The sequence below is a fragment of the Zingiber officinale genome, chromosome 9A, assembly GCF_018446385.1.
Source record: "Zingiber officinale cultivar Zhangliang chromosome 9A, Zo_v1.1, whole genome shotgun sequence".
NCBI classification, from domain to species: Eukaryota; Viridiplantae; Streptophyta; class Magnoliopsida; order Zingiberales; family Zingiberaceae; genus Zingiber; species Zingiber officinale.
The window spans coordinates 136012743-136035038 of record NC_056002.1 but is presented as its reverse complement, the minus strand read 5'-3'; the positions used below and the strand labels follow the sequence as shown (position 1 = coordinate 136035038).

Below are 22296 nucleotides of genomic sequence, written 5' to 3'. Positions count from 1 at the left end.
GATCCACATGAACTTTTCTTGATCAGGACCTTATATGGAGTACATCTTCTTCACCTTACCAAGCATTCCATTAGCTGAGACTTCATTTTTTCCCCCAATCTATGATATTTCTTGATCTACTAAGACTTCCATTATTAGGTATTCGATTATCGGGATATTTTTTTTCTGTCGGAGCTTTCTCTTGCTCTGTAACGTACCGACGTACTTCATGTGTACATTTGTTACAAACTAATCAAATACATTAATTTTCTAACTTAATCATTTGTCTACAAATTGATTGTACCATCATTTTAATCTGATCCAAGTGTTTGTGCTATGAATAGACAACAATGGATGCATGTGCCAGTGGAGGATAAATGGTAAAATTCATCAAAACTAAACCATTTCTTTCCTTTATTTAAATTAAATGAAAGTAACAAACAAGCAAATATCATCCATCTCACAAGTGAAATATATTAAAAATTTGATATGCACCCAGTTATTTAATTAACACACGTACATATATATTAGCATGCCATACATTAATTCAAGCTCACAACATTATTATTCTTCACACCACACCACACCAGACATGCACTCAATGTTGGTAGTTACCTCCTCCTCTCTTCTGTGTTTACCAAGGGACGAATTGACGGGAGCGCTGGAGACTAACGAATCATCTTTTACCGCGTCACGTCAGATTGGGTAGGAGGCAGCCATGGCAATGCCGCATTTTCCTTCTCTTTTAGCAACGTCCTTTTTAAGGTACATGTAGCCTTGATCTCCCCACGTTATTCCCCATGAATTTTTCAATATCCAATAGTTCTTCCCATTTCGATCCGTCCCCTATCCAACCGCAGCCACGGCATGGTTTAGATTGATCCCGCAGGGACCATCGTAGATCCCGCCGGTGTACAGCTGGAAGCTGAGGCTGCCGGCGTCGATGCAAACAGTCACCGGCTGGCGAGCGACTGCCTTCGTGAGCGACCTCTCGTCGTTGGACGACACGTTTTGGTAGCTTCTGATGGAGGCTGCATTTTGGCCGAGCTTTAGGAAGTTGCATGTGAGCCGAATGGCTCGATAAGGGTAGTTGGCTTCGGTGGTGATGCCGCCGTTAGACGCCACCCAAGAGAAGGCGCGCTGCGGCCAGCCACCTTGGCATCCGAAGTTGGTGAAATCGCAGTCGAGGAGTTCTTGCTCCGACAAGGAGATCAACTTCCCTTTTGAGATTTTGTGGATGCCTTCAATAGCTGCCACTGAAGCGAACGCCCAACATGAACCTAGAGGTTTATTTAATTAGTAGAGTAAATATAGAATATATAAAATTTAAATTTAATAATAATCAGAAGAACATAATAAGATAATATCTTATCTCACTAGATAGAATCGCAGCTATATGAATCTTTTTACGTCATTGAACTCTATTTCCTATTATTTCATCATCTATATTTAAATAAATTTTATCTTATTTTATTATTGCTAAGTCTTTTTTTTTTCCTCTTCCTCATTTGATTGATATGTGTGTTTGTCATAATTTCACCAATAAATATTTTATTAAAAATTCTAAAAGATACATTAAGATGGTAATATGAAATTATGATAAATGTCTAAGACTCTATATAAATTAAACTTAATTGTTATGGTTGTTAATTGTGAAGAGTTAATTAGTACCGCAGGGGCCTTGGTCTTTGACAGGGGTTACAGCTCCATAGGCGCGCCAGTCTATACACTTGGGAGGAATCACCCTTGCGTATTTGAATGGCGTGCTAGGTCGAAAACGGGCTCGTCGGAGTCTGATGAAGATGGCCTTGAACTCGTCGTTAGTGAAGTCGGCGAAGCCATTGAGGCCGACGGTGTAGTTCTGAGCTCCTTCAATGTCGAAGGCCCTCACGTACTCCAGGTTCCTTGTGAACACGCCAAGGCGATATAGCTTCTCGGTGGCGTTTCTATACGATCTTCCAAATCGGTGCATCCATTGCTCAAACTCGTACGCAGAGTCATCGGTTGGAAAGGCCGACGGCAAAGCAAATGAGTTGCACATGATCAGACTTACTAAGAGAATCTTAGTCATGGCAGACAATGATGGAGCCATGTTTTGCATATCGAAGGCTCGTTGCCGGAGGAGCTTTTATAGAGGATAAGATGGATAGTGTTGATGTTTTCGTGTACACGTACTTTGCTTGCAAGGTGAGCACGATCACATACGTACTTTGCTTGGTATTTAACTGCTGGCTCGCACTGCGAGCTTTCGTTTTCGATTAGCTGTTTTCAGATTCTACATGAGCATTTAATTTATGGTATGTATGTTAAAAGTCAGATGCTGCTGATGATTATGGGTTTAATTTCGTTTGATGGATAAGGATATATAATCAATCGTGTTTTTTAATTTTAAAATATTCCCGGTCGAAACATTCTCCTAGTAACTCATGCTTTGAGAACATCTCCGATCGAGAATATCCTTACAATAGTACAGTCACTTTGGGAACATCCCCAATCAAAAATATCCCTATAGGAATTTGGAAACATCCTCATAGCAATGCACATTGAGAATATCCTTATAGTAATCACACTTTGGAAACATTTTTGATCTGGAAATATTCACTGGAACGCACTCACTTTAGGAACATCCTTGATCAGGAACATTCCTATCATAGTTTAGAAAAACACGATTCAAATTGTAGGATCGTATGATCCTGCTATATGGAAGCACCAAAATGAGTTAGGAGCATGTTAATTGGGTCATTTTTTGTGGTGGGATGGGAACAAAATTAATGGGATAGGTAGAATCAAAGTAAGATTGGCATGATCGGTACGATACTACATTACAAATGATTCTACGCATTTTTTGTTGGTGCTTGTTGATGCATAAGCTTTGAGAAGTAATAAGTTTTTTACTCGGATTGAATCATGGGACCTATAATATATATCAAATCGAAACTCGTTCAGAGATCTATAATTGATTACCGAATTTACTTATAATTGCTCAATTTCATATATGAAAAATATCATTTAAAATTTGTCAGGAGGATTGAAAGATTTTTTATTTTTTCGTCTTTTGCAGAGTTGAGATTAGGGTTTGAGACTATTTTTGTTTAATTATTTTTGAGTTTTTTTATTAATAATATGATGTCATTTCTTTTCCCCAAAACGTTGAATTTTTGGATGTCAATTGCTTGGTATTTTACAAAATCAATAAGTCTTTAGAATCAAAGGGTTCAACAATTTCCTCTACGTCAATTGCATTGTTGGCCTTAAAAGAAAAAAAAAAAAATAGATTCACTACCTTAACGGTCCCTTAGTGTCAGCACCACGGACATGAAAAGAAGTAAATACAGATACACAGGTGTTGTTAGATGTATGATGGGGTAAACTCTAGATCGTCAGTTCATGAGAAATGACCTCTAGTCATTACGATAAAGATGTCATGCATCCACCGTCTGCGCTACGCTCTGGAAGTCATTATTGGCCTTAGGGTTGTAATCGAGCCGAGCCGAGCCGAACCAAACTCTTGAATATTTGAGTTTGGCTCGTTTATAATCGAGTCGAGCTCGAGCTTTATTTAACGAATATATTCATGGTTCACGAGCTTATTCGAGCTTTTATCAAACCTAAACAAGCTTAATAAATGTAAAATATAAATTTAAATATTTATTAAAAACTAATTATATATTTAGAGAAAATTATAATATTCTTATTAAAATTTATAATTTTATTCTAATAAATAAATTTAATATATTTGTCTATATTTTCGTAAGTAGAATATAAAATATATAAATTCAACATCAAAGCTATTATTTTTTTATTTAAAAATTGATTTATATATAAGTTTACTAACGAACATGTTCACTAGCTTACAAGCCGAGTATTGTGAAGCTTGAGCTTGATTTGTTTATTTTAACTAGCCTCATTAAACGAGCTTTTATCGAATTGAGTTTCGAATAGCTCACGAACGGCTTAATTCATTTACACTCCTAGTTGACCTTAAACAGTTGCATATATTTGGTGGAATCAAACAATTTTACGAACCAATTCTAACCGATCCGATCTTAATCCCAAATCGATCTTGCGTAAGATCATGAGTCTGTAAACTATGATCCCTATAGTAGTTCATGTTTTTTAAAATATCCCTGATTGAGAACATTCTCATAACAGTACACTGTACTTTGAAATTATCTCCGATTAAAAACATCCCGTAATAGGTCACATGGGAAACATCCCCAATCGGAAACATCTCTGTCGAGCGTGATCACGTACTTTGCTCGGTCTTTAACCACTAGCTCGCACTGCCCGCGCGCTTTCGTTTTCAATTAGCTGTTTTCATATTCTACACGCTAAAAGTCAAGATGCTGCTGATAATTGTGAGCTTAGTTTCGTTTGATATTGTTTTTAATTCAGGTTTGAAAATTTGAGTTTTGATTTGCATTAAGTTGATTAATTGACATTATATTGGATGTTACTTAAATGAACGATCAACGAATTCAATATTGAACTCTCGGTCAATACTGAATGGGTCAGAGTTGAACTTCATTGATTGAAGGTGATCTATTTACTAGGAGGCATAAAGGTTACACCGAAGAGAATGAGAGGTGATCCTGTCCGAAGACAAGAAGATGGAAAGTTAGAGAGATGATAGTTCTGCTAACTGGATGAAGACCTTGTATCTATCTGTAAAACAAAATTAAATTAGGGAAGGAGTCCCTGGTGTCATCTTCCGACGCTCAAGTTAGAAGTAAAAGAGGAAAAAACATGAGAGTACTATGGATAAAGATTTTTCTTGTCTTTTTTCATACCTAGCATGTCCTTTTTATATCTTTTCTAGTGACCTTCCATCTTCCCCTGTTTAATAATATTGATTACCGATTGTCTTGTCTTCTTCTCATTTAATGATAGATGGAATGTTCTATTTGGTTTTCTCTTTACTTTATTAATTCTCCGTCTTTTCCTCTTTTATCATTTTATCGATTCATTATGTGTATAATACCAATGTCATTCTTCGAGTTAGACGGGTAGCCCGCTCGGCTCGAGCTCCCGACCTACTTAACTTGTTATCTTGCCGACCAGGTTAACTATACTTGTTTACTCAGATGACCGATCGGATAAGGATCCCTCCGATCGGTCGATGAATCGCTTCCCGCTAGGGTGCAGCCGAGTCTTGCTTAAGTCCTGATGTTGACCGTCTTGACTTTGACCTACACTATGCAATTGGCTAGTACCAGGTAGACTCTTCCTTATCGCCGCATCAAGAGGGAGGCACAAAATCAATGAAGATGAATAAGATGGATCGCTCCACTATATTTAACCGTTGATATCACTATCCATATAATTTATGTGTTTGTATCTTACCAAAAAATGATGATATTAAACTATTTAGGATGAATGATATCAACTTTTCTCTGCCGTTCATATTGCTATCTATTTCTTCATTTACTAGGAAAGATTTAGTGGAAGACGCATAACTTCTAATAACTAACTTAGTAGAATTCAATCTTATTTAATTTAAGAAATAGCTATTTAATTATATTAAAATTTTATAAAAAAGATCTAAATCTTTCAATGAGTTTTGTAATTCTTATATAATTATTTTAAAATTATAATTTTTATAAAAAAATAAAATTCAATTATGTACTTAAATTTATATCATGCAAATTCAAGTTTGCAATTATTTTTTCTTAATTTAATTTGATACACTAACTCTTAATTGTTATAATTAAAATTTTCAATTAATTAACATAAATAAATAATTAGATTCGAACAAAATATTATTATTCCTAGAATATGTATAATCACCTTTCTGAATAAACCACTGAGAAGAGGAAGCCATCAACCAGCCTATTTTGTTTTTTATTGTCATCACAGCATAAAGACAACTTGAATTCAGGACCAAAATTATTGTTGGGTTTATCATTTAGGTTGATGCATTCAACTCTACTATAATACGACTGAGTTGAGTAAGCTACATTAATAGGTAAAAAACAAGAGAGCATCCTTTATTTGGAAAATCATCGAGATGGCATCCTACTTTAATTTTGTAGGCATCCCACCTTTATTTATAGGTATAAGTATAATTGTTCAATTACTCTTCATTATATTATTCATATTATCTTTCATCTATATTTTCCATCTAAATCCTAAATTAGGAGCGCGTTGTAGTAATTATGAACAAATAACTATTAAACAGTTATAGCAACTACGATTTTATATATATCTGCTACAACTAAGTTGTCATAATTATAACAATCTAGTTTCATAGCTGCTACAACATGAATGTTACATAAGATTTGAGAAGTCACTTTTTGACTCGGATGAAGCACTAAATGCACAATATATTAAATCAAAACTCGTTTGAAAATCTACATTTATTATCATTTCTTACCGGGTGTAACCCATAACGGCCGATCTTTGACCTAAAAAATATCATTTAAAACTTTTCCGAGTCACCAAAGAATTTTAATCCACTTTATTAAAGTTATTTTCATATTATAATAATTACGAAACTGTAACTGCTACAACTATAAATTACAATTGTTATAGTTATAATAGGTACGAAATCATAACTGATGAAACTAAAGTTACAACTATTGTAGTTGTAAAAATTACGAAATCGTAATTACAACACCTCTTGTAATTACTATAATTTCATAACTGTTACAACACATCCAATCAATTTAGCATTTAGACCAGAAATATAAATAAATTAATAATAAAAATAATTATATTATTTTACCTAGGTGGAGTGCAAGATCCTTTTGATTAAAAAAATCAAAGTGGAACGTTTTTGACAACTAAAAAAACCAAGTCGGCTACTTTTGCACTTAATTAATTACTGAAAGAACCACCAAAATATTCTAATGTTTTACCATTTAGATCCAATAATCTCCAAATATGCCCATCCAACTACCTCATCACCAATCTTAAGTACATTGTACAACGAGAAAAACTCAAGGAAAGATATTCAGCATTTTCTATATGAATAGCCAATGGCAGCAAATACAAAATATAGGGTCTTGCAATTTCTCAATTGCATAACATTAGTGTATGAAATTTGGTTTTGAAAAATCAACAAACAAAACTCAATATCTTACCAAGTTAGATGGAATAATTTGGCTGGATAACAGCTTATTTGATGATTTTCTAAGTGAACAAATCACAAAATATTATAGATTGAGAAAACAATTCTTCAATCCTCTAGTTCGATGATCTTCACCACTGACGCATCCCCGACCTTTTGGCAGACGACGACACGATCATGAGACTTGATCAGACCGGAGGCTTTCCCATGATCAAGAGCAACCTTCAGAACTGATTCATTCGAGGCATTAGTAGACTCAGCCTGCATATTACAAGTCAAATTGAGAGGAGGGACGATTGCAGACTTCATATGACTAAAAGAAAGGGCAAATTATGAAGGGAAAAAAAGGGAAAACGATGTGTGGCCAGTAAGATTGGCTTCATGGCATAACAGTAACTTATATAAACAACAGTAATGTACAGGAGAAATGAAATACCAAGTCATTTAACTGAAGAAAATAGCATTTTCAATATATATATATATATATATATAATGGAGGAAAAAAGAATGTGACGTTCTAGAGTAGTGCATAAGATCTTATATTCAGGAAAACTAAATGACTCTGTAGTATTATATACACAACAATTAACTTAGAAGATGAGAAGTTGAAATACTTACAGGATGGCGAGGATCGGCCAGCATTGGGAAAAGACCTCTAACAATAAGTGATTGTCTAGCCTGCCAATACATAAATTCTCGTTAGTTTTGGCTCAAGACAACCAAATATGTTTAGAGACTACTGAAAAAAGGTTCAAACAACAGCACCGTCAAGGCCACATTTAAAAGCATAGAATATTCATTATTGCTGGAGACCAAGTGCAAATTTTTGTGTCAAAACTTAAATTTGGTCTACAAATAAAGGGAAAAAATTGGTAATGATAGCCCACATACTTCAAAAGCACCAGTGAAGCTCCATCGAAGTTGGTTTGTCTTAAGCCGGGGAATGACCACAGATAGGACAGGCATGGTGGGCCGATACTTGGCTATCAACCTACAGAGTGAAGGAGAGCCTCATGTATGTAAGGACTTGTAGTAGATAATACAATTTAACTGTTAATACAAATGGCTTCAAGTAAAACAGCACCTTGCAGCTCTACCAGACGAGGTAAAACAAATTATAATAGATGCCTTTACTTTAATAGCAGCACGTACCTGAAGAAGAAAAACATGGAGGGTACACAAGCATGTTCACTAACCATAAACATAAGTACACTAACTGAGGGAGTTCAATATATGAAAAGGCAAAAAACATACTGCAGATGATGCAATGGATTCCAGGTGAGTCATTGGTTCTCCAACATACTTAACAGTCTTCTTAAAGTATAAATCCTGGTTGAAAACTTTCTCGGCCTGCAAAACATTGTACCATAAAGGTCCAAAAGCAAGAAGCAAAGTGATGAGAAAAGGGAGCAAGGAAGATACAGAAAAATGCACATTGTAAAAAAGATTCAATAAACACAACAAAACTCCTAGCTTCAAAACAATGCAACAGAATCAAAAATGGAAGAAAATTATTGCAACCAAAATTTTCAATATCCAGACAACCAAAGCACCCTCAATAATTTAGGTTAATTTAAATAACCTAAAACAAACTCTTAGCCATGGATAAGTAAAAGGCAATGGTTATATTAGTTTATCATCTCTTCATGTTTTTGAAGAAGAGACAACCTCTTCATATTTCACCAGGGCTCAGAAAATATCTTCCTTCTGTACTTCAACCATAACTATTCTTTTTATCAAATGAAGCCTCACCTCATAGCAAATTCTACCCACAGTTGAAATGGTTTCAACAGGGTATAATCCCCTGAGCGTTTCAGCACCCAACAGAATTGCATCACTACCTGGAAAGAATTAAACTTGCCAATTAAATTTTGTATATAAAAACAAAATGAAAGCATCTTGAACTATAAACTAGATGATCACATATAGAATATAGGAACCAAATATACCATCAAGTATAGCATTGGCCACATCAGTTGCTTCTGCACGTGTAGGTCTCAAGTTGTCAGTCATGCTATCAACCACACGTGTGACAACTGCTGGCTTTCCAGCCATGTTGCACTTATAGACAGCAGCCTTTTGGAATAAAAACACCTGCAGATATGTCTCAAATATTAGAAAATAAAACATTGCCAGAAGTATGTGCAATGTTAAATACAAAAGGCAATTCATTTGCTGCAAATTCAAAATATTATACATAACTGTTTGATTGGCTTCAACAATCAAGGATTTACAAATAACAAATAGAAGTCATTTTGAGTATTTCATATCCTCCATAGCAAGATGCCAACAGTTGCACAAATACTAAACAAACAGGAGCAGCAAATAACTATGGGCTATTGAGAAACAAAAGGTGAACAATAATAAAAGCTGAAAGTCAAATTTTTAAGATAATTTAGAATCCATACATAGCTTGCATCCATGCTGGAAGATCAACAACCACTATAATCATCAAGCTAAAGTGTTCCTACCATAGGGAAAAGACAAAATCTTCTTCATAGAGCAGAACTAAGTAAATTGCAGTCGTCAGGTGAAAGAAATTATTGACACTGACCAAAATTCAGAAAACAACAAAATAGCAAGTTCCAAACATCTGCAAGCACTTCTGGATCTGAATGTTAGCCAATTTTCTTTCAAGTATATAACACAGGTAAGGTGGAGGTATGCCTCCAATTATTTGGACATTTACTAGAACACAGTTGTGAAACTCATGCTACAAAAGTGTCAAAAAATCATTCTCCAATGCCCAAACATTAGCATAGTGGTATTTCATGAAGGTTAAATATACACAACTTGGCAAATACCATTGTCTTGCATTTAATAGAAGGAACAACGCATTATCATCCAAGAAATAAAATTAATAGGAGGATCATTACTACATGAGAATCAATGCACACCTTTCTCAAGATTTATGTATTTCTATAACATATTGCATGATATAGCATTGATATGATACCCAGCAAGAGTAACTATACCAAGAGTAACTGCATTATTTAAGTTCTCTACCTTCTCAGGCGGGAGATCTATTCCAAGATTCCCACGTGAAAGAATTATACCATCCGCTTCTTGTAGAATCTCATCAAAATGGGTTAGACCCTGCAAGAAATAAGCAACAAAAATCATATCATGAAGCCCTTCACAAAGGTCTAATTTACATAATATCCTTTCTGTAACTAACCTCCACACTCTCAATTTTTGCAAATATTTGAGTTTGGTTCAGATCACCTAACTTCGATAAAAATTCTCGGGCCTGCATTGATGAGAAAAGGTCCAAAATATCTCTTTAGATAAGTGAATAAGTAATCAAGGATAAGACTTCAAGAATAATTTGCAGTAAAAAATATGTCCACATCCTTGAGAATAACCACACAAAAGGAAATATTAGTGCAGTATGGAAACAGAAAAGCGTACTTCCCGAACATCTTCAGCATGCCTTGTGTAAGATAATGAAAGGAAATCAACTTTATTGCGGACACCCCATGTAGTTATTGCCTGGAAATAGACATGTCAAAGAATAAAGAAATTTATTGATTAAACATGAGCAATCTAGAAGCTGTATTCATAGTGGAATTTCAAGTCCTTTATAGCAATAATCCTGCTTCTTTCATATCAGTAATTGCACTTGGGTATGCAAACTAACAATTGTCAAATTACTTTTTAATATATTATATGACAATAGTATAGTATAATAATAAAAATTTGCCAGACAAAAAGTTGCCTAAGCAATGCATCGAATGAAGAAACACTTAGCACATGTCCAACCAAGGTAACCAAATCCTAGGACACATTTGAATAATATGAAAAAGATCTGAAGATAGTACTGAATGTAAATTCCTTTACAACTACCAGCAAGAATTTTTTTTACAAAAACAACTCACAATTGATGGTATTTGAGAACAAATGAACCATAGAAATGATAAACCTTGTGCTAACTTTACTAATATTCATTATTTAGCAAAATGAATTGTAGCCTTTCATAGATGACTCACAGGAACCAGAACTTGGCGTGAGTTGGCAGGTAAAGACCAAACAGTTCGTTGCTTGTAAGTCTCAAGAATCTTAAACTAATTAAGTTTCATGACAAAGCATGATCTGCAGGATTTAGAAATTCAATCAAAGGGTGAGATTTCTTTAATGGAGAATGAAAGCAATAGAAAGGATTCACATGGTGTGACACAGAAGTGACAGAAAGGGGTTCATAGAATAAAATATGGATACAAGATTAACATGGGCCAGAAGAGGACAGATTATCAAAACTAGAGTTGTCATTACAACAATAAAGGTAAAGTTTACTAGGCTTAGATTTATATTCAACAAAAAAAAGAAATGAACAATGATTTAATCACTATTCTAACTCATCAAAATGTTAAAAGTAAATTAGTAATATGTTTGATGAGAGGTGGTTTGGCATTTATAGTGAAAAGACATAGATACCAAAACAGTAAACAATAATCCAACAATTGGGGTCTACAAGCAATATTAGGAAAAAAAATATGATAAACACAATGCTAAAGATAATGCTAAACTCCTTACGTTTTTATCCGCTTCAGTGAGTGTAGGTAAATCAATATGGACTTGGCACACGTGCAAAGTGAAGAGTGATCCGGCCAGAGTAGCTGTGTTCTTAATTGTACAGACTACATCATCACCTTTCAGCTCAGACACCTGCAAAGTAACAAAGACAGTAAAATCAAACTTGGAATTTGGCAAGCATACAAATCCAGCATCCCAGTTAGAGCTATAGTTTCATAGAGAAACAAGCTATGCAATAATTTGGGCTCTGAAAACTGAATCAATTTGCTGAGTCATCTACTAATCAGCCCAAAATTTAGGATGAGAAAAAGAAATACCTCCAGCCAAACAGATGTAGTCTCACTTCCAGTGAACAAGTATTGGCCAATAAATATTGTGTCTCCTGGTTTCACTGCCTGCAACAAACATGAAGCTTAAAATAACATAACAGGTTAAGATTGAACTAATACTGTCTGCCAAATTCAATACATGGAAGCTACAAAAAAGATAAAAATAGTGAATCGAGCATCTCCCCAAGTCACCCTTACAGAAATATTATGCAATAGAAAATTAGCAATACTGCTAGGTGTTACCAAAAGAAGCTGAAATTACACCATTATATTTTGCTTCCCAACACATATGTCTTGGTTTCTCATGCCTACCAATATACAAATTGTCCTAACTTAGTAAACTGGTTCAGTGTGTCAATTATGTCCTTTGAATTCATTTGTCGAATAGATCAAATGTAAATTATTATTAAGTAATCAGTCCCTCTTATCAGATACTAATGTCTTGTTGGAAGGATTATGTAGACTTTGAGAAATTGTCAAAAACCTTGGAATAGGACATATAAGGGAATAAGTATGTTTTAAATGGCAAAACCATTTTATATCATGCGGACAATTGCTAATTTAATTGGCACACAATAAAAATTAATAGAGCTTGTTGATACACTTGGTATATCATTCTTTCATTATCATTCAAATTATCATCAACAAAAGGAGAGGACGTATAGATTAGGTGTTGAAATCATGTTTGTTCCTTCCATCAATCCTCAAAGTGTAACACAATCAATAGGTTGGGTAACACATGATTAGACCTAACTCCTCCATAAAAAAGGGAATGGCATTGACCATATCAAGGCTTAAAAAAGGATGCAGATAGTAGGTTATTGAGAGCAAAATTTAATAGCCAATGAATATAATTAAAGGAAGAAAATAGCTTGCCTTTGACAATCCACTAAAATTTATAGGTAATAGCTCAGATGATGCTTCCTTTTCTTGGTCTGGTGTCAAAACAACAGAAGCATCTGCCTCAAGTGAGATGGCCTTCTCACTTTTATTCATGACTTGCAACTCGGGACCTACAGTATCTAGCATGACCTGCATATCATAAATAGTTGTAATACCTACAAATTTTAACAAAAAAAAATTATTAAAATAAAAAATGGTTGGTCTCCTCTGATGGTGGATAGATCCTCTGGCAACTTTTTTTTTTTAATTGCAGCTTCTAAGGAGAAAGAAGCTAAAAAAACACCATGATTATCTCAAAATGGCATCACCATTTTAACTATAGGGATAAAGTGTCCCAACCCTCATTAGTCTTTCTGCAATATTAATGGTTTACTTATTTTTACATGCACATTTAAACATCTTTTGGGGGCCTACATGACCTTTGCTATGGTGATATTATGATTCAAATTAGATAGATATATAAAGGATATATTTTTACCTAAATTTTAAAAGAATGTAAGCACAACAAACTGCTCTGTCACTAGTGCATGAGATAGTAAAGCGAAAAGACCATCAAAAGACATGGAAACCATGAGCGTTTAAAACAGGATATAAAAAAGATTTTTTTTTTTTTTTGAAAAAATGAATGCATTCCAGCAATTAGAAGTGTCATAAATTCACTAGGTGAAAGATGGTAAAGCCTTACGGCGCACAGCTTCTTAGTGCCCTTGATAGCCGCCTTCAGGTTTTCAAGTGTCTCCTGGTGATAATCAACGTCCCCCCAGGAGAAGTCGAAGCGAGCCACTGCCACGACAAAACACCCAATCAACAGAAATAAACAATACGGCAGACAAGTCAACGACAGCACGCAAGAACAACAAGAAGCATACCCGACATGCCTGCCTTGAGGCAGGCGGATATCGCCTCCACTGACCGCGATTTGGGGCCGAGCGTCCCGACGATCTTAGTCATGGCGGGGAAGAAACTCTGCAGAGCCAAAAGCACAAGACTTTCACGCGAACAATAACCGACTGAAAGGCAAAAAACAAAAACAAAACAAAAATCGCCACCTCGAGAAGCATCGAGTCAACCTGCTTCAAAATTACAAGCAGAAATACGTACCGGCTTGGAGGGCTCCAGGATGGTGGCCATCCTGATGGGCTCCTCGAGGAGGAGGTGTGTCGAATGCATGTTCCCTCTTTGATCAAAGTTTCCGGCAGCGAAAGCCGAGAACGGGCGAAATCGTGGTCGAAGAGGAGGAGAAGGGAAGGTTAGGGTTGGCGTCGGCAATAAATTACGGGAATATTCTTTCGCTCCTCTTGACCACTAACAGTGGAGATTTTAAAGCCTGCTTAAAAATGTTTACAACACGACGGATACCCGAACAGGGAATGGAGTTGCTGCTGGGGCCCGAATGGGCCCCGTTTCGGTTGACCTGGTGAACAGATGAGGAGGCATTTATTCGATGGCTGTAAAAACAATAAAAAGGGCGCTTTTTGTTTTCGGAAGGTTCAAGAGACGCCGCAGTTTTTATCTCGACAGTATAATTAACGGGTCTTAAATTTATTTTTTTCTTTTGTTCGTCTTGATTTTAAAATAAATAAATAAAAATCAACATGACGTCTAAAATGATCTTAAAAAATTAATTTTCAGTTAACTACCCTATATAAATTAAATTATATTTTTATAATTTAATATATATACTTTACTAACTCTCAATTAATTTAATGAAATCTAAAATACATCTGTGCTCTGCTGGAATCGATCGACAGATCGATTCAAGTTTTCTGACGTCCTCGCGAGAAAATCAACCCCTAATCGATAGACCAATCGATTGGCGGTGCCCAATCGATCGGCTGATCGATTGGGGATTGTTTTGTGCTCGTGGCATCACTTCCCAATCGATCAACTGATCGATTCGGCTGCTATTTGTCGTAGCACTGTACCTAATCAATCAGATGATCGATTGGGTTTGGTCCAATTTGATCACTTGATCAAATTAACCAACCCAAACTCGCCCGAGTCAAGTTTAGGGCTCCCAAACACAACATCCGGTCAACCTTAACCTGTTGAGACTCCTCGTGCCTACCATCCGATCAACCTTGACCTGCTGGGACTTCTTTACCAAGTGTCCGGTCAATCCTTTAACCCACTTGAACTTTTCTTCTCATGCCAAATGTTCAGTCAACCTTGACCCACTTGGACTCACCGTCTCATGCCAAATGTCCGATCCTCCATGACCCACATGGACTTCCTTCCACCAGATGTCTGATCACCCTTGACCAATCTAGATTTCCTTATGCTAAGTATCCGGACACTCCTTTGACTTACTTGTACTTCCCAACACTAGGTATCTGGTCAACCTTGATCCACCTGGATTTCCACGTACCTGACTTCACTCACCAAGACTTTCACGTAGCTTCACTCACTAGGATTTTCCATCTATCTGACTTCACTTACCAGGAGTTTCACCTGCCTAGCTTCACTTACCAGGACTTTCGTCTAACTTCACTCACTAGGATTTTCACATCTGACTGGTTTCACTCACTAGAACTTTCACCTAGCTTCACTCATTAGGATTTTCACCTGACTTCACTCACCAGGATTTTCTCACTGCCTGTCTTCACTCACCGGGACTTTCCATCCGCCTGGTTTCATTCACCAGGTCTTTCAATCTGCTTGCCTTCACTCACCAGGTCTTTCACTTGACTTCACTCATCAGGATTTTCTACTGCCCGACTTCACTCACTGGGACTTTCGCCACCAAGTGTCCGGTCAATACTGATCCACTTGGATTTTTCTCCTGCCAATATTCCTATTGGACTTACCTTTGCCTAACCTACAATTAGAACTTTCCCAGTCAAGTATCCAGTCAATTTTGACATACTTGACTCTTTTTTACATCAAACTGGTCAAACTTTGACCAGAGGAAAATTGCACTAACAATCTCCCCAGTCGGACGATTGCACCAACAATCTCAATATATTGTCAAACATCGAAACTCAAATATCAAAACTCAAGTTTAAGCCAACTCAAAATTAGTCAACCCATTTAATCTTGATCTAGGGGATATTACACTTGTTGGGGTTCAATCAAAGTCCCCCATTGGAAAGATTTGGTAAAGATCATGGGGGTTAAAAGGATGCAAGATATCTTCATTGACATGAGGCCTTTTGGGTAGAGCCCAAGATCAAAGTCATGAGGGTCTAGGCTCAAAGTGGACAATATCATATCATTGTGGAGATATGTGGACATCCTTTGGGCACAACAAATGGTATCAGAGTCATGGTACGAACCAGATACCATGTGGGGTTGCCTTGAACGAAGTTGAGGGCGGGCCCGGAGTAGGTCAGGGTGACCGAATGTTCATGGGAGGTCTGGAGCAGGTCAAGGTGATCGGATACTTGTGCGGAAACAAGTAGGTCAGGGTGACCAGATACTTGCAGGGAGACCCGAAGCAGATCAGGGTGACTGGATACTCGCGGGGAGGCTTAGAGCAGGCCAGGATGACTGGATGCTTGCGGGAGGCCTGGAGCAGGTCAAGGTGACCAAATACTCGCGGGGAGGCGGGGAGGCGGGGAGGCGAGTATGTCAGGGTGATCGGATGCTCGCAGTGAGGCCCAAAGCAGGTCAAGGTGGTCGAATGCTCGCGGGGAGGCCCGGAGTAGGTCAAGGTGACCGGGTGCGGATGCTTGCAGGAAGGCCCAGAGCAAGTCAGAGTGACCAAATGCTCGCGGGGAGGCCCGGATCATGAGAGTAATTGTGGTCCTTTGTTTGAGGGGAGGATTGTTGGGGTCCAATCAAAGTCCCACATTGGAAAGATTTGGTAAAGATCATGGGGTTAAAGGATGCAAGATATCTCCATTGGCATGAGGTCTTTTGGTTAGAGCCCAAGATCAAAGTCATGAGGGTTTAAGCCCAAAGTGGACAATATCATGACATTATGGAGATATGTGAATATTCTTTGGGCACAACAACACTAACATAGGGTTGTAAATGAACCAAGCGTTCGTGAACAAGCTTGGTATTCGGATTGGTAAGAGTTTATTTATGTTCGTTCAATATACATAAGATTAATTAAACAAACAAGCTTGAATAGGTCGTTAAGCTAAACAAACATTCATGAACCATATTTATTAATAAAATTCTTTTCAATATGCTAAATGAATAATAAAATAAAATAAATAAATTTAAATTATCAATCTTAATAACCAATCAAACAATTAAAAGTTTTAAGCATTCAAACAAGTTTAAATTGAGAGCTTGATAACATCTAAACGAACCAAGCTCAAATCAAGCTCAAGCCAAGCTCGAACCAAGCTCAAGCCAAGCTTGAATTGAGAGCATGATAGCATCTAAATGAACCAAGCTCAAGCCAAGCTTCAAACAAGCTCAAGCTCATAAAAAAATAAACCAAGCCAAGCTTGAACACTCATTTCAAAAGCTTGGTTCATTTTAAGCTCGGTTCAGCTCGGCTTATTTATCTTATCAAATAAACTTAAATACCCGAAAACTCAGCTCGGCTTCTTTACAGCCCTACACTAACCCATACATGGAACATTTGAATAACTAGTAATATTAGGGCATTGTATTAGAAGTCACCTCGTTTATTGAATTTACTTGGTGTATAAGACGTGGGAGTAGACTGTCTTTTAAAATATGAACCATCTAGATTTTGAAAATGATCTCTTTAGTTTATTTCCTAGAATTTAGTTTATACCTTTATTATTATTTTTTAAATTTTGATCTGTCTAAGTTATGAAAGGTTTAGTTCAATATCTTATATTTACTAAATTATCTAAATTTTAAATATGACCATTTTATTGTTACTCTATATATTCTGAAATTGCTAAACGACTTCAAGTTCTTCACGTTCAATCAATTCCTATAAAAACTCTCAAGGCATTGTCTCTCGCGGTTATATAAATAAGAAGAGCTGTGTGTTTGAGAGTTGGAATGGTGAAATATAATCCAATGCTTTATCTTTTAAACTATCCCAATAAATTTAAAAAAAATTGAAATTTGGGTTTCTCCAATTAGATAGATATATATATATAATAAAAAGGTAATTGTTTATGAATGGAGAAGAGGTGGAAAGGGTATAAAGATCTGTTGTGAACGAGATTTTAGTCTAATATTGGGAGTTTCAAGGTACATTAGTTGGTTTATATTGATTCACATGCATTGATGATATTAACAAATACATTGGAAGATGCTCTCTCTCATACGTGAGTACACAGGGAGTGCAAATCTAAGGCTCGGATTGCACTAAATCAAGTTGACTCATGTGTGAGCATGACCTGTGCACGCCGAATATCAGACCGGTCAAGACAAAATTTATCCATTGGCCATTAATCAATCATTAAAAGGCCGAGTGAAACGTCGGTGTTTTCATTACTAAGTGAATAATATGATCATTAATCGATCATCTGAGCTCCTATATAAGGAGGTTGCAATCACATGCAAAAGAAGATAAGCATAAACTCTCCACCTCCGTTCCCTATGTATCTCTTGCTCGGTGGATTACCCTTGGTAGAAGTCGGGTACCTTTCAATTTGTCGTAACCAACAGTGTTTGGTGCGCATCACGGTTAACTGTTGTATATATTATGGGAAACAGAAGAATCGAGAAAACGTCAAAGCATAGTTGGAAGTGGGGTGAATCTGTTTTAAGGAAATTGCATCCATCGCAGGCCTCGATCGCTCACTCGGTCAACCTCTCTACTCGCTCGACTGATCTACCTACTCGATCGCACTACACGGTTGACAGTTCTATTAGTCAGTCACTTAACCCGCTCGGTTAATTTGTCCACTCTGTCAATCTGCGATCTGCGTTCAGTATTTAATAGAAAATTGACCCTCACTAACAATTTGAAATTATCAGTTCAGGACTCTTGATAGATAAAAATTTAATTCAGTATAATTTAAATTCTTCCACTACCCTAAAATGTCCAACCGATTGTATTTTCCTACAACGTAGTCCTGTCCCTCAACTATATTTTAATCTTAGCTAATTTTAGTCAAAGTTACTACATGAGCATTTTGAAAGAGTTTAGTAGTTTAGAGAGCATGAGTTTTAAAGAAAAATCTTAGAATTTATTTGTCCATTCAGAATCACAATTTGAGTAAAAATATCAGAGACATGCATTTTAAAGGATTTTGTTAGTTTTGAAAGTATGGATGGACTAAGAGTCTCCCTGAAATGAAGGTATTTACTCATATTCACTATATACTAGTAGAAATACCCCATTGGTAATTTTGTCCGAAAGTTTTACATAGTATTTTTTTTTTGAAGATTTTGGTATATTTGAAAGTATATATTAGTGCACTCTAAAGAAAAATAATTGAAACACATTTGTAATTCATCATGATCCTATCAGAAAATGATGAACAGGATTAGTTGAGAATATAGCTCTACTATTAATCAAACGAAAACTCCGTACTATCCTGTGTAACATCGAGAGTATTAGTGTCGGGCTAGGGAAGATGTTTCTGACGTTGACCCTCAAACGTTCAAGTCAGTGATCGATTTGTGAGAAGAAAGCAGTGGTTAAAACTGTAGCAATGAGCATGTAAAACTATAGAACATCGCATACCTCCGCTTGTAGAGGAAAACCTCTTTTTATAGTGTCACTGTTGTATCTATACACGCATCCCAAAGTACTTGAACACATTCCAAAGCGCTCCTAAGAAAGGGCAGGTCATAAAGTAACTGATACTTTTCCTGAAAATGAGCCCGTAAATCTCTATGATTTGACAGGTTGAAGCTTCGAAAGTGTGATTTGTCTGTAGGATATTATATGTCTTTCGTTGCACCAAATTTCAAAAAAGAGTACGAAGTTGTTGGGTCATGGGTCCAGCAAGGGGACGACCGGCCACCATTCAGAAAGACCGTCAACTTGGCCCCACGGAACATAGTCAGTGGCTCGGTCTCCACTCAACCTTTTCACTTGCCTTAAAGGCACAATATGTCCAATCAATCTGTTGGTCAGATCGGCTGGAGCAGTTGGTCGAGTTAATTAATATTTAGCCTTATGCCTTGCCTGTGTATCATGGGTTGGGATAAGAAGTTCGGCAGATCGGAAGGCATGGTGGTCCATTTGAGGTCTGATCAACAGTTCAAGTCCTGATCGTCCATATGACCCGATCAGGTGTGTCCTTACTCCTGTCGATGACTTTGAAGGTTGACAATTTCTTGACTTTGATTGACTCATCAGCCGGCCTCCCCGACCTTAACCTGCCTTTTGAGGGGTCCATCCTTATCACTGTATCACACCATTTGATCAAAACACCTCAAAAGCTGATGGTAGATGGAAGTCTTGAAGGTGGAACTCCTGGTACCACTGACAGATATCAAAGATCATCTACACGTCCAAAATGGTGTTGGCTCAGGTAGCATAAATCTAGTAGCACTCGAAGGCAGAGCTCTATAAATGGAGGCTTGTTGAGGAGGTCTTAGGGTGAGAGGCATGGTTAGCGTAAAGACATCTGAGGTAAATGATCAAGTGAATTCTATTTTGACTTTTGGGTCGAAGGTTTTCTACTTAATAGTGTACTCGATCAAAGAAGTAGTATTTTTAGTTAACGCCAACTAGTTTGCTTGAGGTCAAGCAAGATGAGTCAACTAATTGCCCAGTCAAAAAAAAGTTTCAATTTAGCTTAAATTAATCACAGAATGGTAGATCAATCGACTATAGTTGCCTGAGTCGATTGTTAAATGGACTAACATGTTAGTTTGAGTCTGAAATTAACTAGGAATGATCATATGATCTTGTTTAAGTAAGATAAGCTACTTATCATGCATATAGTTGATTGTGTTAGTACAATCATATCCGGAAAATATAATTTTGATATTTGATAGCATTTAAGTTAAGACAGATGAAATGAAATCTCACATTCGTATTAAGCGTGCATGTAAAGTCTTTGCAAGTCAAGTGACCGGGTGCAAGACAGTAAAGTCCTCATAGGTCATGTGACCAGATACAAGGCAGTGAAGTCCAAGAACGCTAGAGGCCGAATTCTTTACAAGAAGAAAAGCTCGAGAGATCGAATGCAGGGCAAATGAAAACTCAAAGATGTGGAGCTTCCAAGCACGAAAGTTCAGGGAATAGGGTGCTCTAGCATGAGGTAACAAGAATCATGGGTAGATGAGGTTAGGCGATTTCGATCATTAGAGTGGTTGAAAACTAAGAAATAGTCGAATGATGCAGGTGTATCAATCATCTGATTCTCTGAGAACAGAAAGATGAATTATGTCTTAGTTCTGAATTATAAAATTTGGATATCAGTCTACTGATTTTGGATATTACTTGATTGATATCAATCGAAAATCAAACATAAGTAAATTGATTCAACTGCCCGATTTGATTGATGACGTTAGTTGACTAATTATGAATATTAGTCAAATGATGTTGATCAGGAACTGAACATAAGCAAAATGATTTGACTGATAGAATCAATTAACTGAGTATGACTACTAGTCAATTGATGTTGATAAGCAATCAAATATAAGCATATCGATTTGACTATTAGATTCGACTGATTCTAACAATCTATTGATTATGGATAACAGTTGGACTAATGTTGATCAGAAATAGAATACAAATAAATAGATTTGATTGATTACTTTCAGTCGATTGACTTGAAATAATAGTTAGCTAATGTTTAAATTATTGATAAAATCAAACAAGTTTCAAAAGGTTCAGAGGCCATTTATAATTGTCAAAGACTATATCAATCGACTGCATGCATGCATCTGTTGTATCTATTCGAGTCAAGCATCCATATAAGAAGGCAAAACATTCATGTTCAAGTCAGAGCTCTCATATCAGGCCAAATATTTTTGTGCAATCCTTGACTCTTTGCCGAGATTTTCTCGAGCTTAACATCCATTCTTAGTGCAAGAATTTGAAAAAGGAGAAACCAAATCTCCCAAGTAACTCTTTGTAACTTCTTATTTCATTTTTTTGCTTGTATTGTAATATTGCTACAAGAGGTTTCTTTGCCTTCGAATTTATTCTGTGGAGGAAATCAATAGAGGTTGTAGCATGCTAGGTCTAGTCTTAGGAAGCGGCGAACCAAGTAAAACCAAGTGACATAGAAATCCTCTGCTATGTAAAATCTTCAATCAAAGTGAATTAGAATTTTCATTCCCTTTTAGCTCGCTCATGTCCTATCAGATTGATGGTATAGTCACTAGAAGAGCTAGTCATAGATCAACAAACTGAGTTAAAGGTTGATCTAAGGAGTCAAGTAGTTAATAGTTAAATCAACTAATAAAGGTTGACTGATGGCAGGTTTGAGTCGACTAGATGAGCAATGTTGCTACGGTTGACGTTTTGAGATCATGGATTAGTTGATTGGTAAGATTATTCAATCAAGTATTGGCGATCAAAATCACTATAAATATCAAGTGAAGGCACTTCAAACTAGTATTGATTCACTACTTTGTTGGAGGAACAATCTGTCGGTGATATTTGAGAATTAGTTGAATTTAAATACACTG

General features: G+C 36.5%; 1 protein-coding gene and 1 pseudogene across 1 annotated transcript; both read right to left on the bottom strand.

The window, feature by feature from the left end:
- Positions 1-489: 489 nt before the first annotated feature.
- LOC122021651 lies at positions 490-2031 on the bottom strand (annotated as a pseudogene).
- A 4886-nt stretch (positions 2032-6917) lies between these two features.
- Positions 6918-14125, bottom strand: LOC122020031 (pyruvate kinase 1, cytosolic). Its single transcript, XM_042577740.1, has 16 exons — positions 13915-14125; positions 13683-13779; positions 13499-13596; positions 12787-12942; positions 11899-11976; positions 11582-11713; positions 10460-10540; positions 10227-10298; positions 10055-10144; positions 8998-9142; positions 8801-8889; positions 8303-8398; positions 8133-8200; positions 7940-8039; positions 7667-7726; positions 6918-7309 (listed from the first exon to the last, which is right to left on the bottom strand). Exons 1-16 carry the CDS (start codon positions 13981-13983, stop codon positions 7157-7159), a joined length of 1584 nt encoding a protein of 527 aa, XP_042433674.1. The 5' UTR covers positions 13984-14125; the 3' UTR covers positions 6918-7156.
- Positions 14126-22296: the final 8171 nt, after the last annotated feature.

Bases quoted from the DNA above. Each gene is read 5' to 3' on its own strand.
- LOC122020031 (XM_042577740.1), bottom strand. From the start codon at position 13,983: ATGCATTCGACACACCTCCTCCTCGAGGAGCCCATCAGGATGGCCACC. The intron at 11,977-12,786 runs GCAAGCTATTTT...TGTTTGTTGCAG, and splicing joins ATTTTAGTGGATTGTCAAAG to GCAGTGAAACCAGGAGACAC. The intron at 7,310-7,666 runs GTAAGTATTTCA...TGTAATATGCAG, and splicing joins TGGCCGATCCTCGCCATCCT to GCTGAGTCTACTAATGCCTC.